The 19,539-nt window shown below is 40.8% G+C and overlaps 1 protein-coding gene across 1 annotated transcript in view; it reads right to left on the bottom strand.

Annotated features, from left to right (window-relative positions):
* TBC1D5 (TBC1 domain family member 5) overlaps positions 1-19,539 on the bottom strand; it is a 271,575-nt gene that overhangs the window by 18,876 nt on the left and 233,160 nt on the right. The window contains exons 5-7 of the mRNA XM_015426945.1: positions 2,744-2,852; positions 2,221-2,310; positions 2,050-2,121 (exon numbers count right to left, since the gene is read on the bottom strand). Of these exons, the coding sequence (XP_015282431.1) occupies positions 2,050-2,121; positions 2,221-2,310; positions 2,744-2,852 (271 nt within the window). The remainder of the gene's footprint in view (positions 1-2,049; positions 2,122-2,220; positions 2,311-2,743; positions 2,853-19,539) is intronic.

Raw genomic sequence — 19,539 nt, 5'->3', positions numbered from 1 at the left:
TGTTGTCTTCTTGCAATGTGGGAGTGACTGAGTGGTGTCTCGCCACCTCCTCGTCCCCTTTGGCGCTGGGTCAGCAAGTGGTTTCTGGACTGCACCATGAATATATTCCTAATTTCTGTTCTAACTGGCCTGAGATTCTGAGATTTCTGTACTGAAGGATCTAAAATCTGTACTGAAGGATCCCAATTCTGCTAAGATATGGAAATTACTGGAATTGTACTTTTGGTACAGTCTCTAATCCAGTTTTGAAATCTCTTGCTGAGTGGTAACTCTAGCTCGCGACTCCATGGTTGAATTCTTCTCAGCTGATCTTTATACTTTCTCTGTTTGTAACTTGCATAAATGCAGGCAAATTTTGAAGCTGTAATGTCAAATATTTCTAATAGGTTTGAGTGTGGAATCAGTTGCCCACCTGTATAAGACTGAAACTAGACTTTATAGCAGATGCATTGTTGCTGCCAAAAACAGCACTGCACACCTCCTTCCTCCTCTCCCTGCCAGTAATATTTGTAATACAAAACATGTGATGTGACATCACTTTGCTATCACTTTATTGGCTATAATTTGGGGGTGGGAGGAAATGTTATAGCAAGGTGATGTCACATCTAACATTTTGCATTTCTATACATTACCAGTGATGAGAGAAAGGGAGGTGTGCATATGTCTCCCCCAACATCTAATTGCAGCCTGTGTGTTAACTCTGAAACAAAAACATTTACAGAACTGCTGTATAGCTATATTGTCCAATTAAGGCCAACAGCCATTCCTGAGATATTTTTACAATGCCACAGCTGCAAACATTTGCAAGAGGCCCTGATCAGTATTCATGAAAAGTTTAAATAAAATAGCTTAGTTCACTAGAAAGTAACAGGAAACAAGAACCATCCCAAAATGTTTCTTAGCATGTGGTCAGCTAGATCATCCAAATATTGCCCCTTAAGCAGTGTATATGGCTTTAAAAATAATAAGAGATGCTAGTTCAACAGGCAATATATCAACATTACTGGTTCCACTTGATATTCACTGGAAGAATTAATCATGGTATATTCAGCTGTTTTTTAAAATTGCAGAAATGTTTAAATAAAAGAGCTGATGACTAACATTTATTTTAAATGAATAAGAACAGGTGGCAACTCTCTGAGGGAATGAAACAAAGTCCCAGCTCTGATCTCTTGCTCATCAAGACATCATCAGCTGAGAGCGACTGAATGCGCAGCATGCTCCACTTGTAGAGAAGAGCATCTTCAACTCTTTTTGTGAGTTTAGAGATAGAGTATTAAGTTCAATAGCTGTTTTCACTTGGCTACTTGAATACTGGACTTAAAGGTGGCATTGAATAAAGTGGACAACCCCCCCCCCAAACAAATCAAACCAAGGCAAGTAGAAAACATGTATCTAAAGCCTCCATAAAGCTTGGTATATGTATTAGGAATTAAGAGGAGGAACTTGCTGACCTTGGGAAGATAGGACAGTATGACAACAGGCATAATAATCACTGCTCCTACTGAATGAGGAAATAGCGAAGAGTTTCCACAAAGATTAATCATCCCCTTGCTTAGTATTGTTTATCTGGCCACCAGATACTTTTGATAAGCAACCAGTCCCTATACGAATGACTGGGGTCCCAGAAGACCTGGATTCAGGATGCTGTAAAACTAGACTTTGGATCTCTAGAGGATGAATATCTTACTGCTTTATCTCTAAATATATGCTATTTTATTTTGGTTTTGCTTCATATGGTTACTTTCTATTATTGTTCCATAGTTTTAGAATTTCAGCTAGGATACAACTTGACTAGATTGCTGTGAAAGGTCATTTGCCAACCCCCCCGCCCCCCAGTTGCCTACTCCCCCATCCTTGTTGCAATCCACAATGGCATGATGTGGGTTATAGCAATTTCAGTGTCTATCAACAGCACATTACAACCTCATTTAATCTTCTTTGGACAAATCACACATGATAAGGTTTATGCACTCTGAACCTTATTAAGGGGTACAGATATCAAACGTCCGTTGTACACTCAGCAGATGACAGAAAGGCTTTGATTACCCCTTCATCCTGTGAAAGTGGGTTGTTGATCATCAAGTCTTGCTGTCCAGCTTTCCTGGGATTTGTAATATGCTGCAGATGGGAACAAGACCTTACATTTTAGACTCTCTCAATTAGACATATCTAAATATGGAATAAGGGAATGAAAATTTTGTTTTAAAATCAGCTTACTATTTCTTTAATCTTGTTATATAGCATTCTTAATTTTGTTGTTTTGCTGATCCATTGACTTCTATCAGGAGGGAGAACATTCAGAAATAGCTGCAAATCAAATGAACCATTGGTTGGTTAGAAAGGCAAGCAAGAACCATCAACTTTCTAAAAAGAATCATTTATCAAAAAAGCTGCCCAATGGAACCAGTCAGGGCTACTGTGTTGCTTTCTACAAACCTGAAGGAAACTACTCTAAGAGGGTGGATACTTTTCAAACAATGCTTAGCAGTTAGGTGCACTGCTCAGTATAAAACATACTAATTTCACGGAATCATCTGACTATGAACCATTCCCAAGGCAAAGTTAATTCAACTATATTTTGGAAATGGGCTATGAATGATAAAAATGGATACAGAAACATTGACGCAAAATGTCTTCGGGAAAACTCAATGGTCCTTTACATCAAGTGATCTTCAAGTGCATCAGGTAATGTGTTAATATATTACCACCACAAGCTGTAAATAAAATGTTTTCTTCTTACCTTCCAGCAAACACTACGGAACCTGCTGCTTCTCAGCTGCCCATTAATCCCCTTCAGCCGTATTGTTGCCAAGTAATTGTTGTTTACAAATAATTCTTCCCATTCTTTACTACAGAGAATAAACAAGAGAAGAGAACTTTTAAAATTATTATTAAAGACTTAGTTGACTAAGAAGCAATATAACATGAAGTAATTTGGGGTAAACAAAAGGAAAGGAAGTTTTAAATGTATATATTTAGCAGTGTGCTATTTCTAAACGCATGGTTGTCTTTTTGGACACATTTCTTCCCTGGATTTAATGAATATGTAGATCACTATAATTATGCCAGCTACTGAAATTCATAATGTCTGTGGAGGCTATTCCATTTCCTCTAAAATGTTGGTACTGCAGTTCAGTGAATAAACAACAAAAATGAATATTAATATAAGCACATTTGGGCTTCACCCATAGATAAAACAGTACCTATTTAAAAGAATGCTTTATTCCAAAACATGGAACCAAGATGCATGGCGTTGACTATTACTTCTTCACATAACACATTTGCCTAAATGAAGCTTCTTTTCTTCATAACATCAAGCTGGGCAGTTAAGCATAATAGAAGCTGACTTTCGCTAACTTTTAGTGCTATTTACTATTACAGCCTCTTCTTTCTAGATGATCAGTTTTGAAATTTTAACAGGTGCTAGCATTTTTTTAAAAAAATTAAAAATTAAAAAACCTTCACTGTATAAAGTGTTAAAGGCAAGCTTGAGTACCTTGCAGTACCTACGGCTGACTAGATAAACAACCTAAATATGCCTCCTAGGCACAGAGACTCCAGGGGCCTAACACCTGTGCTTCATTAATGTACAAGTAAATCTACTCTACTGGGAAACAATTGGAAATTAATTGTCCCAAACCATTTAGCGAATTTGAATACAAGAATTAAACTATATTTCCTCTATTTTCCACTGAACTGAATCTCTAGAACACTACCACCCATCTGAGAATCTAAAGTGAAATAGCCCAAAGACTTTACTCAGTCACTGAAATGTCAAAGATAATTTCAGGATTAAAGGGGGGGGAAAACTTTCCAAAGGATTCCTTGGTTTGTGGGAGTATAGGTATGTTGTGGGGAAAAATAGCATTGGCAAGATGCCACTTCTCATTAGGTAGGTAGATGCAACATAGACAGAATATTTGTGTAGTAATTATAGAAAATGTTTTTCAGTATCGTGGGTCAGTCAGGAGAGACAGAATCCTCGGGAGGAGAGGGCTCCTAAAAAGAAAAGGAGTCCTGTGTAGCCAGCTCTGAATCAGCAGAAGTCAGCAAGGAAGAAGATGAGCTGCAGCCTTGTCAGAACTCACAGCCAACAGCTGATACAGGGCCATCAGCACCTTCGAACAGATGAAACCCAGGTGGTCATTACCAGCATCCCAGTTTCATCCACACCCTTTGAGCGCCGGAGATGAAGGCTTAGAATGGTGCTCCAGGAGAGAGGACAAAGTGCACATCTCCTGACCTGATGCCAGCTGCTTGCTGATGATGAGTAGCTGCAGGGTTACTCCCAAGCAGTTGGCTGCAAGTAAGACCTTCCAGCAGATGCCTATAAAAGCCAGTCAAGGAAGACTGCTTGATGCGGAGGCAACAAGTCACCACTTGGTGAACTCTGTGGCTACAGCTCCTGATTCGCCCCAATGACATTTGGATCAGCTTTGGACTTGGAACTTGGACCTGCTTGCTCTAGTGTATGACTTCGGACTGAAAAATTCTGCCTTGCCTGACTTTTGCAACCTTGACTTTGGACCAACATTGATGCTGACTCTGGATTCTGACTGTGACTGCACCCAGCCCCTGACATTCAGCTATATTCCTCTTACCGAAGTGTGCTCATTATGGCTGAGAGGTTAAGCTTGTTGTCTCTGGAACATACTATGTTTTTCTGAAAGTCATTTAATTGAAATCCTGCCTCCCCCCACCCAACAAATGAAGACAAGAACAGATAGGCCCAATAATTTCCCCATATTTACTGAGGCTTCTCCTAGAGATTAGTTACAATTTCCTGTGGGTGGGCAAAAGTCAAGAGAATGTTTTAGACTGCCCTGACCTGGATAGCCCAGGCAAGCTCAATCTCATCAGATCTTGGAAGCTAGGCAGGGCTGACTCTGGCAAGTACTTGGAAAGGTGACGTCCAAGGAATACCAGAGGTGGGTTGCAGAGGCAGCCTACTCAAGCCACCTCTCTGAAAAACATCCAAGCCCCCAGCAGGGGTCACCAGAAGTTACCATGACTTCCAGGCAAGTGCACACACACAAACACATACATACATACATTTTTTTTAAAAGAGAATGTTCCAGACTGACTCTTACTTTGAATCTGAGCATTGCATCCTTTCTGTCCTTGGGGGAAAATTACTTGGGATTAATTCTGTGATATGGGATTTCCATCCAATCCTTCAAACAGTTTTTCATGTACATAACTTCCAGACTGGGCTGGAACATATTCTAGGTAGGGCTGCCTTTGAAAAATTCTCAAAATATCAACGGATTCAAAATTTGGATATCTGGGGTAAGCTACTTTGACCACAGTACATCACTCTTAGCTCACATTTTATGGATCCCATTTTGTTTCTGGGTCCAATTTAAAAGGTCAATTTTGACTTTTAAAGAGCTGAACAGCTTTGAACCACTACCTTCTTCAACTACTACCACAAGTTTGGTGGGGTTTCACATGGCATTTTTAACAGCAGTTCTAGGTTATGGAATAACCTTCTACAAGATGGTATCTGACAATTTCTCTTTTTGCATTTAGAAGGGTGTCAAAACCATTCATGGGTTAATTAATGTTCAGCTGGAGTTGTTATGGAGTTGATTCTGCTTATTGGGTTTAAGTTGGTTTGAGGTATAATTAGATATTTTATGCTGGTTCATTCCATTTTATTTTTGTCTTCCAATTGTTGGTTTGTTGGTTGCTGCTCTCTGTGTCCATTAAAACTATTACCCATTGAAGATTGCCACCAGACCAATATAACTGTCAATGGCTGTCTTTATTAGCCTTATCACTGTCTTTATTAGCCTTTTGTTGTTGTTGTTGTTGTTGTTGTTCAGTCGCACAGTCGAGTCTGACTCTTCGCAACCCCAGGGATCACATCATGCCTTTGCCACACCCCTAATCCATGGCAAAGGGTATGCCCCATCCTTCCACCAGGGAATAGTCAGTTTGGGCACAGTGTCTCCTCTGGCAGAGCTGTTGCGGTAGCACCTAGGTATATCAGGGTAGCAGGTATTTGCCTGATATGCATAACATTACTTTTCCATGATATATACAAATCAGGCATGGGAATACCATCTGTTTTACCTTAGGCACCATTACTTCCAAGAGTTCTATAAACACTTTTCTTATTACTTTATTCTTCACTATACTTGGCTTTCTGTCTTGCCAGTCTTTCTCTTTTTTGGAAGTTTGTGTTCCGGGCGTAGGATCACCTTTCCTTTGGACATCTCCCAACTGACCCAAAAGAATACCCACATTTCCATCAGTCTTGCCTTGAGCTGGTCTCAACGGTGCCAATGAAACAGCATACATTTGGGGTTGGGCTCCTCTCATTAGCCATGCCCTTATTTCTGCTGTAAATGACAGCATTCCTGGACCTTGAGACCCATTTATAAAAATCGATGGTTGCATGGCCACATCTCAACGTTTTTATATTCCCTTTGGAATGCTATGCAACACTGGTAGGTGTTCCTCCCAATCCATGGGAGCAAGGTATCTAGCTTTTACCCCAATGCCATCCATTCAAAGAAAGACACAGCTGCCCCTTGTGCAGCTCTCCAATAATAAAGCATCTTTTGACAAAGTACTCACGTTAAAAAACAGTTTTTGAGCACTGATATACATACCATTGCTACCCTAATCCCACAAGTGCACTAGTCATAGGCTTGACAGTTCATAGGGGTGTGGTTTAGCACACTAAGGTTTGGCAACCTTAGTCACCACTTGCTGACTGTTGTCTCTTACAATTCAGCTAGCCTGTAACTAATCCCCAAATGGTCCCTTAGCCATAATAATGATTGGAATCATACTTTTGCTCCACCTTCTTCCTCCTCTCCTTCAGTGCATTCCTCCCCCTCACTGGAATCCCACGTCCCCATCCCAGGTACCTGGATCCCATTCCTGAGAAGTAATGAATGCCCTCCCTTTATGAGGATTGGACATACAAACCCGTTTTACTTGCTATCTGTTTCATTTAACCAAAATGAACAGCTGTTCTTATGGCTATTCTTCCACCATGTCCTGGCCCCTCTTGGCACCTTCAGTACTTTCCGCAAGACTGTCTGTTGCTCTTTCAAGGCACTGGGTCTGCCTGGTGCTGCACCTGTTTCTGGGTGGCTTTTAACTTTTCCCACACAATACAGAGCACAGGGAGAAGGACCCAGTTTGTTCCTGTAATTGTCTTCTGCCCCTTTTCTCCCCCATACCTAATATCTGTAAACACTTGAACATAGCACGAGGTGTAGGGCCCCCATGTTCTGCCAGATCAGATTTTCATGACTCCAATGGGACCAACCAGTTCAATATTTGAGCTAATGGAGCCCAGGCACTTGTACTTGGCCAGTTGGGAATGTGTTTCTGGCCAATGCTATGCATTGCATCTTCTGCAGCTTTCCTTCTCCAGAAGGGCATTGTCACCATATCCTGTTTAGGATGCCAACTGTATTACCAAGGAGCAATATTTTTGCCTCTAATGGATACAGAAGCATTGAAGACACAGACGGTGAAGGAAAATAGATTTTTATTAGGTAGCGTAAGTAATATATAGAAGAACAACACATCTACAGAAGAATAAATGCAAGAAAGTAATATGCTTATGTCCCTTCAGCTGTCACGATCTCCTGGAGAAGGACAATGGATGGACCCCCCAGAACTGGCCAACTGCATGGCAGTGTTCTGCAGTTTCAGGCTGCACTAAGTTTCAGATCTCAGGGCTACTCCCAAGGCTTTAAGTAATTCCTTAAGAGTTATCAATTCCATAGGTGCTTATAATAATACACAACTGACCTTGACAGGAGGAATATTTCTCAGACACTCCAAGGCCAACTGATTAGCAGTTGTATGTGGCGAGTGTCCCTTTACAAATAGTGGTGCCATCCTCCCTTCTACTCTCTTACCAAGTAAAGAAGTTTTCAAAAACATAGTCCCTAGTTTAGTATATCAATTAGAGACAGTGCAAAGCAGACATGAATGTTTGGGTTGGCAAGGCTTCAGGTCTGCCAGGCAACTCAGGCACAAATGGAGGCACACCACTTGACTTCCACAGTTTCACTACAAGGTATATCAAAATTTTGTTACAGACATTTTACATTTATTTTATTTCTAAGTGCCTATTTTTCATACTTGTTACATGCTAGTTTATAGATGAAAATTATCTTGTTAATTTGCTGATTTTCTATTAAAATATTTGACATCACAAAAATCATCCCCAATATTAAAAACCTGGATGGTAACCAAAGTTAGTGACAAAGATGCATCAGTTATAAAAGAAATCCAGTGGGAAGTAAGGAAATTACAGATGCAATAGCCTAACTATTGTGCCATACAAATGACAGAAAAAGTTTATTAAATCTAGGATAGTTAAGAACACACAAGAAAGAGGCTTGTGAGGAAGATACTAGTATAGATCCTACAAGGGAAGTTCTGCTTTACCAAACTTCAGAGAAGTTTTGGACATATCAGTAAAGTATCAGATGGTATCCAGATGAACTGGCAGACATAGTGTGCATTCAAAAGTACACTGTTCCAGGAGTAAACCCCAATGAATAACATGTGACTTACTTCCAAGTAGACCTGATAATAATTGTTCCTATCATTTACTTTGACTTCCACAAAGATCTTCAATCAAACTTTTAGATAGTTCTAGGATAAGACAACATGTCAGTAAGTAGCTACAGCTTATACCTTGAATAAGACTTTGTTGGTCTTGAAGGTGCCACTGGACTACAGCTACAGAACAGAGAGAGAAATAGTTTCATAAGGATATTGGTAAGCAGGGGGTTTGGGAAGCAGCACTGTTTAACTAACTTAGAAACAATACGGAATTAGGGTAAGCAGAAAAGAAACAAGTGGGAAGCTTGTGCTTGCCCTCTCTGGCCTTAAAATAAATGCTACTGTGAAAATAACTACAGATGCATTTTATTAGGGATAAGGAGATTTTCAATTCAATTAGAGGCAGTTTGTTGGAAAGAGCTATCATACAGGCCTCCATTCTCCCATGTCTGGAATACAGGAAGACTGACAATAGAGAATCATGTAATTGTATGCTCTTCCGCACAAAGTAATTCCCTGCACACAAACATGTTAGCAGAAGGCTAGAATAAAACTCCATTTTTTTTGTATGAAGTAGTACTTATACTTTGACAAGCCTTTATTGGCATACGTATATACATACAATAGGAGATCAGATTAAATATAGATTGGAAAATACAAATCCATATAGGGTATGAAGTAGTATTGAAGAAACACAGCCCAGCCACAGGTTTACTGCCTTCATGAATACAAGGCCATAGATAACCCAAAACTATTTTTGGTGAAATATGAATGAAGCACTTAAGGGTAGCTGCAGCAAACTGAATGCACTGATTTGATTCTGTTCATTTTCAGTATACTTGCCTAATGCTCATTGAGTTAAGTGATAAATTGGGCTTTGTCCTTGAACCATTCTGGGTCTGATCACCGAATTACAACAACACCGAATTACAACAAGAGAACACTTAAATTGGGCATTGTTAGAGAAAGAGAAATAAAGAGAAATAAAGCCTTGGGTTTCAGCCAAGGACAAGAACCAAAGAGCTCTTTGGAGTATGGTTTACGGCTTGGGGTCCGTGGAGCAGAACCAATCCAGTTTTCTTTGTTTAAACTGTGTTCGTTGTCCACATTTGCTAGTCTTCTCTGTGGAAGGAAGGCAGCATGGTATAGGCTGATCTAGACAGATCCGAGAAGCTAAGCTAAGGGAGACCTTCTGGAAAGACTCTGCAAAGCCAATGGAAACCACCTCTGCTTCTCACTTGCCTTGAAAGCCCCTTTCTGGGGTTGCCATAGATTGGTTGTGACCTAATGACACTTTACACAGACACACATTATTTTCTGAGCCAGTTTGGATTCCTCCAGGAAGAAAAGTGGCAGAAAAGTGCTCAAATAAACAGATTGTCCAACACACATTACAAAATTTTTATCTTTTGTTCATATAGCATAGAATATGATGAGGAAAACTGCATACTTTCCAATCATTTCCACTATAATTTATGTAGTCCACTTTCTAGAAAAAAATGGCTTTTGCACAGTATGGTGTTTTCAACTCATACTGAAAATTCAGCAGAAATATAAGAGCATAGATTAGTAATGCCAACCACAGACACTAAAGCCTGGCCTCAGAAACAGGAAGCGCTTCAGCATTAGGACTGCAGGTGCCAAGATCAACCAGATAAACACTGTTATCTGTAATTACTTCATTTTTAGCTTAAATCACAGGTAATGAGGGAACTCAGTTTCGAAAAGGCAATTAAGAACTGTACACAGTCTTTCTGCTTTCTGTATAATTTTTTATACTTTTTTTCCTTTTTAGAGAAAATATATTTTATAACATCCAAACAATCACTAGTAACAAACAGTTCAATAGAGGGGTTTTTTTGTGGGGAAGGGGGGACATATTTGTCCTTCATATTAGTAAATCGAGCATAAATTTATCTAGCAAAATTAAAATGAATATGATATCTAGCACAAGCATTTCACATTTTTTCCTGATAATTGTATTAAGTGGTTGCTTCATAATGGTGGAAACTTGATGTACAGAAAAATATAGGTATACATCAAGCAACAAGAAGTTACTTATTTATTTAAATAGTTTATAAACTACTTCTCAGCAAAACAAGTCCGAAGACAGTGTACAACAATAAAAGGAAGTATATATTAATTATATAAATTAAAAGCAGGAACAACGTAATCTAAAACCACCAATTCAAATCAAACCCAGCAAGTAACAAGTTTATTTTTATTTATTTATTTTATTTATTATTACATTTCTACCCTGCCCTTCCCGCTGTAGCAGGCTCAGGGCGGCTTACACAAATGCTACACAGCTAAAACAGAACTAAATAAAATCATGACAATATAAATATAAAACATTACAAAGTGCATATTTTAGAGATGACTACTACTGTGGCCAGGAATCTTGTAGAAAAAATGGTGTGGCCTTTATAGTCAACAAGAGAGTGCAGAAGTCAGTACTGGGATACAATCTCAAAAATGACAGAATGATTTCTGTCCGATTCCAAGGTAAACCATTCAACATCACAGTAATCCAAGTCTATGCCCCAACCACTGATGCAGAAGAGGCTGAAGTGGACCGGTTCTATGAAGACCTACAACACCTCCTAGAACTAACACCAAAAAATGATGTCCTCATCATCATAGGGGACTGGAATGCTAAAGTAGGAAGTGAAAAGGTAACTGGAATAACAGACAAGTTTGGCCTTGGAAAGCAAAATGAAGCAGGGCAAAGGTTAACAGAGTTTTGTCAAGAGAACACACTGGTCATAGCGAACACCCTTTTCCAACAACCTAAGAGGCGACTCTACACATGGACATCACCAGATGGGCAACACCGAAATCAGATTGACTATATAATTTGCAGTCAAAGATGGAGAAGCTCTATCCAGTCAGTAAAAACAAGACCTGGAGCTGACTGTGGTTCAGATCATGAGCTACTCATTGCAAAATTCAGACTTAAACTGAAGAAAATTGGGAAAACCACTAGGCCATTCAAGTTTGACCTAGATCGCATCCCTGATGAATATACAGTAGAGGTGAAGAATAGAGTCAAGGGTCTAGATTTGATAGATAGAGTGCCTGAAGAACTATGGACGGAGGTTCGTGACATTGTACAGGAGGCAGCAATCACCACCATCCCAAAGAAAAAGAAATGCAAGAAAGCAAAGTGGCTTTCTGATGAGGCTTTACAAATAGCAGAGGAAAGAAGGAAAGCGAAAGGCAAAGGCGAAAAGGAAAGATTTACCCAACTGAACGCAGATTTCCAGAGAACAGCAAGGAGAGATAAGGAGGCCTTCCTGAATGAACAGTGCAAAGTAATAGAAGAAAACAATAGAATGGGAAGGACTAGAGATCTCTTCAAGAAAATTGGAGAAATCAAGGGAGCGTTCCATGCAAAGCTGGCCATGATAAAGGACAAAAACGGTAGGGACCTAACAGAAGCAGAAGAGATTAGGAAAAGATGGCAAGAATACACAGAAGAACTATACAAGAAAGACCTCGATGTCCTTGACAACCACGACGGTATAATCACTGACCTCGAGCCAGACATCCTGGAATGTGAAGTTAAATGGGCCTTAGAAAGCATTACTAACAACAAAGCTAGTGGAGGTGATGGTATCCCAGCTGAGCTATTCAAAGTCTTAGAAGAGGATGCTGTTAAAGTTCTGCACTCCATTTGCCAGCAAATTTGGAAAACGCAACAGTGGCCACAGGATTGGAAAAGATCAGTATACATTCCAATCCCAAAGAAGGGCAATGCCAAGGAATGTTCAAACTATCGCACAATTGCACTCATATCACACGCTAGCAAGGTCATGCTCAAGATCCTACAAGCTAGGCTTCAACAGTACGTGGATAGAGAACTACCAGAAGTACAAGCTGGGTTTCGAAGAGGTAGAGGAACGAGAGATCATATTGCCAACATTCGCTGGATTATGGAGAAAGCAAGAGAGTACCAGAAAAATATCTACTTCTGCTTCATTGACTATGCTAAAGCCTTTGACTGTGTGGATCACAACAAACTATGGCAGGTCCTTAAAGAGATGGGAGTACCAGACCACCTCACATGTCTCTTGAGAAACCTGTATAAGGGCCAAGAAGCGACAGTTAGAACCGGATACGGAACAACTGATTGGTTCAGCATAGGAAAAGGAGTACGACAAGGATGTATACTGTCACCTTGCTTATTTAATATATATGCAGAGTACATCATGCGAAAGAGTCGGACTCGACTGTGCGACTGAACAACAACAACAACAAAACACCTTCCCTATGAAGAGAGGTTAAAGAGATCAGGGCTCTTAAGCTTGGAGAAATGACAATTGAAGGGTGACATGAGAGGTTTCGGCTTTTGGCTTAAACCTCTATCATGTCACCCCTCAATCGCCATTTCTGGTATTCCCAGTAGTGCTGTATGGCTGCGAGAGTTGGACTATAAGGAAGGCCGAGCTCCGAAGAATAGATTCTTTTGAACTATGGTGCTGGAGAAGACTCTTGAGAGTCCCTTGGACTGCAAGAAGATCAAATCAGTCAATTCTAAAAGAAATCAACCCTGACTGTTCCCTGGAAGGCCAGATAATGAAACTGAAGCTCAAATACTTTGGCCACCAAATGAGAAGGGAGCACTCACTGGAGAAGACCCTGATGCTGGGAAAGATTGAAGGTCAAAGAAGATGAGGACGGCAAAGGATGAGATGGTTGGACAGTGTCATCGATGCAACGAACATAAAACTGAGCAAACTTCAGAGGACGGTGGAAGACAGGAGGGCCTGGCGGGATCTAGTCCATGGGGTCGCGAAGAGTCGGACTCGACTGTGCGACTGAACAACAACAACAAAAACAATATAATCTAAAATAATCTCTTCCCAAAATGCAAGGTAACCCAAGAGAACCTGGCAGATAGCAAAAATTAAGAACAGTTGGCTAACAGAACACACAAAAAGCTTGATAAATTGAGCTTCTGATGGGCTACTATGAGGTTATGTCATGAGGGTTGCGATGGGGCTTTCTTTACAGCCAATGACAGCTCAGTTGGAAGGCGTTGTGAAGATGCAATGGAGCGAAAAAGTATGAACCTCCTCCACACGTTAAAGACACGATCAATGACCCCAGCCAGTCAGGTGAACTTTTTTTTACTTGTGCTGTAGTTATCTGCTATTCTGTTCTGTTCAGGCAGGGAGAGTTACACCAACAGAATCCCTAACCTACCCTGTGGTCCCAACATCCACTACATATACTAGATATTGGGATGATGGACAAAGCACTTTAAAGGGGCGATGGATAGAGTTACCAACCAGGTGGTGGCTGGAGATCTATTACAACTGATCTCCAGGTGACAGAGATCAGTTCCCTGGGAGAAAATGGCCATTTTGGAAGGTGGACTCTATGGCATTATAAACCCTCCCCTCCCCAACCCCTCCCCCAATTTCTGGGTATTTCACAACCTGGGGCTGACAACCCAAGTGATGGAAGAAACATATCATAACCACAATACAGCCATGGCTATTAATATATTGTGAAAATCAGTGGACAGCACTGGAAGTAATCAATCCTTACCCTCACCCCACCCATCTCAGGGACACACAACAAGTTAGGCTTATCCCAGAAAGCAAGGATCAAAGGCATCTCTATAAATAAAGATATGCTGCTGGATGCTGCAGAAACCACCTTGGCCTGCTCATCCAACTATGAGATTTTCCTGACCCCTTTAGATTGACGTTCATTGCCTCAAGGTAATATCAACCTCCTCATTTGGAATATTGCACACTGCCTCATTTAAAGAATATATAACTTCATTTGACATCATATTGCTTCAAGAAACGTGGGCCACGGAAACAATGTTGCTTGATGGATTCACCAAATGTGAACTTTATGCTCATGTCAGTGGGAAGAGGGGCAGACCAAGTGGGGGCTTGGTCACTCTCATCTCCACAAAATTTCGAGCCACAGTCACCAAATTAGATCCCTGTGAATCATGTGCTCAGGCCCTAATTGTCAAATTCAGCCTCTGCAATTTCCTGTTTATAAATGTTTATATTCCCCCTGGTCACGACAAATTGAGGGCACAAGAGCATTGGTCTAATCTCAAAGAATATGCAGCCAATCTACTACTGATATTTCCTAACACTTCTGTAATTGTAGCAGGTGACTTCAATGACAGAACTGGTCCCTCTGATGCTGTACTGTACTCAAAATTTAATCTAGCCCCTGTACCGCGTGAGACAGCAGTTCCCCTCCTCCCTAGACAGGCTAAAGATACAATATAAAACTGGCAAGGGTTCCATTTAGCTCAACTAACTAACAGATCAGATCTCCATATCCTGAATGGTGCAGTTACGGGAGATATCCCTGGTGAGTTTACATACTAGTCAGGACAGGGCCAGCACAATTGATCTGGTTGCAATCATTTACCAATTGCTCTGTCTCTAAAAACTAGGAACCACATAGTTTATCTAGCTGAGAATTTCTGTGCTGAACTGACAACAGATTCTGCCTACAAAAGAGTCAAATGGCCTGGGAAGGTAATTAAACACATCACAGAATTCCTCAGCTCACATAAAGCCTCCCAGTTATGCACTAAGATGATCACGGAGAAGTCACATGACTTGGTCTTTCAACTCTACACAAAATCAATATGTGGATAGTATGAGGTAGCAATGAAAACCCCCTCTCATTGTGACTGCCCAAAAGCAAGGCATATCTCAAAACCCTGATTCGATCACAAGTGCATTACAGCCAAGAACCAAGTAATATCTCTGTTCAGCCATTATAGCTGGAGCAGTATCAGAACTTTCCCCCCAGAATTACAAGCCCAAAAGAGACGATAACAAAATGGTAATTAAATTAAAAAACAGAGACACCCAAAGGGCACTCTAGCATCAATGTGGCCAGAGCCAAAGATTCCTCTGTCTTCTGGCATATTGTTTGTACTGCTATCTTGTTTGCATTGATTTAAATTGGGTTTCAGATTATGTTTTTAACAATTATTGTGTTTTGTCTGCTGTGACTGCCCTGAGCCCATTCTGTCAGGTAGGGTGGAATATAAATCTAGTAAAATGAATAAAATAAATATTGTCTCAGGAGGTTTTCAGGCAGACGCTCCCAAGTTATTCTGCACAGTCCCTGCCAACACTTGGGAGACATATTCTCACACACTTTACACTGCAGAGCTGAACATTGAGGTCTGGTATGATGTCAACATTGGAAACCTCCCTACCTGCCCCCCAGTCACAAGGCTAGTTGGTCTACTTAAGACAGGGAAAGCTCCAGGGCATGACATGATACCACCAGAGTTAAGATGAACATTGATTGGTGGGCACCATCGACTGACCAGATAGCACAGAATCCTAGTGACTGGGGCTAGGCCATCATCATACCAATACATAAAAAATAAACAAATCTAATTCATCCAGTTACTGCCCAATTAGTTTGCTTAGCATAGTGAACAAGCTATATGTTGGAAACTCTGGGATTGGCTAGACAGAGAAAACATCATCACCGAAAAACAAGGGGGCTTTAGACCTAGCCACTACACTTTAGACCAATGCCTAGTTCTGCACCCCTTGGCAATGAAATATAGTCCCAGACCCTTGTAGCCTTTGTTGACTACAAAATGACCTTTGACAGCATTGCCAGAGACAGATTATGGGCCAAACTAGAGGCCTCATCAATTGATCGCAGACTACTTGTCCTTATTCATATGCTGCATGAGAATAACTTCCTGGCAGTAAGAACCAATCAGCAAGGTCACCTCTTATGCAGGATTTCTGTCAAAAAGGGAGTGAATCAAGGTTGTATCTTCGTCCCCCTTCTATTTAATTTCTATATTAATTTAATGGTCCAAGCACTGACCAAACCAGAATTCCATCCACCAAGGTTGGCAAACAGATTCACGCCTGCCTTTTATATGCAGATCATATGGCCATCTTGTCCCACTTTGGGCTCTTACAGTATACTGCAAGGAGGAACAATTAATAATAAATTTTCAAAAGACTTAAATCCTAGTTTTCTCTAGAAGACATATAAAACACAAATGGCAGATTGATGGGCATGAGATAGAACAGGTGAAGGTCTTTAAACATCTTGGTATAGTGTTTCAATCCACAGGCTCGGGGAAAGCCCAGTTGACTCAGACCACTGAGAGTGCCCAAAGAGTGGCATCAGCTACCCTGAGATTTTTCTTTTTGAAGGGGGGCTCATACATTCCTTATGCCATCAAAGTTTTTCAAGCCAAAGTACTATCCAGACTTTTGTATGGCTCACAAATTTGTTTATATAAAGACATCTGCCCCTAGAAGTCATACTGTCGAGATTCTTAAGGAGTATATTTGGTGTCCCTCGCTGTGCACCTGTCATGACCCCCAGGGGGTTGCCACCTCCAGCTGCCACTACTCTGGACTTTGGGTCCCTTGAGAAGGCCCAGAGTACCCTCCCAAGCCCATCAAAATGCCCCCTTTTAAACTGAGAACATAGGCAGAGAACCCTTAAACAAATGGTTTATTAACACAGTACTGGGGCAAGGAAAACAGCCAAGGTGCTTTAAAATATATAACAGTGTTTAAAGGCAAAATAATCAAATCTAACGTGACTATCTAGTTCACTTAATTGGTTACTACTTCAAGGCCCACAGCCCTCTTATACCAGGCCTTCTGCCAGGATCTTTCTCCTCAGACCAGACTGTCCCCTCTGTAAGACAAGACCGCAGAAGAGCAAAAGAACACAGTCCCCTCTGTGAGAGGAAAGAACATCATTTTCCACAGCCCACAAAGTAAGTAACAATTACCTCAAAGAATTCCTGGACACTGATTGGCTACAACTGTCGCTAGACATTATGGGGATTGTAGGCTATGTCTGCTTTCCACTGCCGTGCAGATCTCTCCTGGGACCAGGCCGCACTAGGTCCCGTCTCCCAGTCCTACACAGATCATGACAGCACTGAATGCAATACTTAGAATAGCGTTGGGGCAAGTATCACTAGCGGCACACAGCTGGTATCTGGCAATATGTCTTTGGCTTAACTAAACTTTAATTCATCTGTATTAGCCTCCTTAATCCTTCTAGATACAAAGCACTTAGGTTGGGTGGTTGCTGTCAAGAACAAACTACAACTGTATGGCTTTTTGCCCTCAGCAATCTGCCACCTTGGGCCCTCAGGAGGCAAAGAAATAATAAAACAATGAATTTGGGATACATCCCTCCAAACTGATAGAGCTTGGGCATGCCTCTATCCAGTGGTGGGGAACTACACCCAAAACTCTGTGCCAGCAAACTACCTTTATACAATAGAATTCCCCAAATACATTTACTTTGGCCCAATTTAATCTTTTGCCCTCAGTGCTTCTAGAAGGGAGATACCTTTGCCCCTGCCAATCCAGCACAGTTGAAACGGCTGAGCATGTGTTACTATATTGTAAACTCTACAAGAACTCCATACACCTCACCCCTATTCTATCTAAGTTCCCAGGCAGATCGGACACATTTAATACATCCCTCCTCCTTGCAGACTATTCAAATCAGACCTCCACTGAAGTGGGTAAGTTATGTGCTAAGATTTTATTTATAAGAAAGTGGATAACGCAATCCACCAGGTTTAAAAAATAATAATAAACTTTTCTTTTAATGTTTACTTATATGTTGAGTGTGATAGACACAGACTCTGTCATTATAATGTTGTTTGATCTCTGGATCATAAATAAAGAATGTATGTATGTAGGCTTTCCAGTCAAGATTAAGTTCTGAATGTCTATCATTGGCTGAAACGAATATCTGGATGGGGGTGAGTTTCAGTTGCTTATTTCACAAGGTTCAAACTGCCTGTTTAAACATAGTGGTTTAGAAGATAAGTCAGTGTGGTGCCCTAAAGACTCAGACTAGGATCTGGAAGAGCTAGGTTAAAATCCCATACTACCATAAAGCTCACTGGGTGACCTCGGGCCAATTGCAATCTCTCACCTTGACCCACTTCAAAGGGCTGTCATAAGGGTAAAATAAGAAAGGGAGAACCATCCACATCACCATGGGTTCTGTGGAGAAAGGGCAGGATATAAATATATCAGATGTGTTTTTGTTTTCTTCCCTGAAAAGCAAATTATGGCTAATTTTCACCAAATTCAAGCCATTGTAGAAAAGTACAGGGGATAAATTTTGTCTGGCTCTCTGATCTTCCATGAATATGTGCAGAGGAATTTAAATGACTTTTAAAATATCAATGCCCATAATCTGACTGGCATAGCCTGGCATAGCCTAGCATACCCCTACAATAGAAAGGTACCCAGATGGTTCTGTCACCCTTGCCAGGCTTTAGTTTGTACTCCAATGGCAGCAGCAAAAGTCACCGCTCACATTACAGAAGCTAAAACCAATTTATAGTGTGCATCAACCTGGAAGGGCTGCCAAATGCTGCTAATGTCAAAATGTCTGCATATACTTTCAGACATAAAACCTTTCTTCATCTTCCTGAAAAGGAAGTAGCGTGGAGAGGGTGAAGAAGAGACAGCAGGGGGAGAATGGGGGAGAAAAGATAAATTTCATAGGTTGCATAAATTATTAACATTTGTTTGAACTAAGACACGTGAAAAGTTTTGTTAGATGAACTACAAATACATTGAACTATATTAACCACAGAGTTTCCCCTCCCCTGAAAGTCTGAAAAAGAATAAAGAATTCTAGTCCTGTTGAGTACGACAGGATTCTTTCAGTGAATATCCTACTGTATGCCATGACTCAAGAGTGTTGGGAACAGCAGCCGCTCATCTGTAGACTCCTCAACTGCTAAACGTGGCCAATAACTTGCTCATGGTTTTGCAGCAGACATTCTTGCTTTTCGGCCGCTAAGATCCATATGGACTACTTTCGCTCTCTAAAGATCAAGTGCCAGCATGATTAAGATCTGAAAGTGTGCAATTCAACACCAGCAGAGGCACGGTACTACAATTTGAACTTTGAGTTTAAATGAATCCTCAATACTGCAAATTTACTTCATTAACTTAGACC

The sequence above is a fragment of the Gekko japonicus genome, unplaced genomic scaffold (assembly GCF_001447785.1).
Source record: "Gekko japonicus isolate JY-2015 unplaced genomic scaffold, Gekko_japonicus_V1.1 scaffold162, whole genome shotgun sequence".
In the NCBI taxonomy this organism is placed as follows: Eukaryota; Metazoa; Chordata; class Lepidosauria; order Squamata; family Gekkonidae; genus Gekko; species Gekko japonicus.
This window is presented reverse-complemented; position numbering and strand designations above follow the sequence as displayed.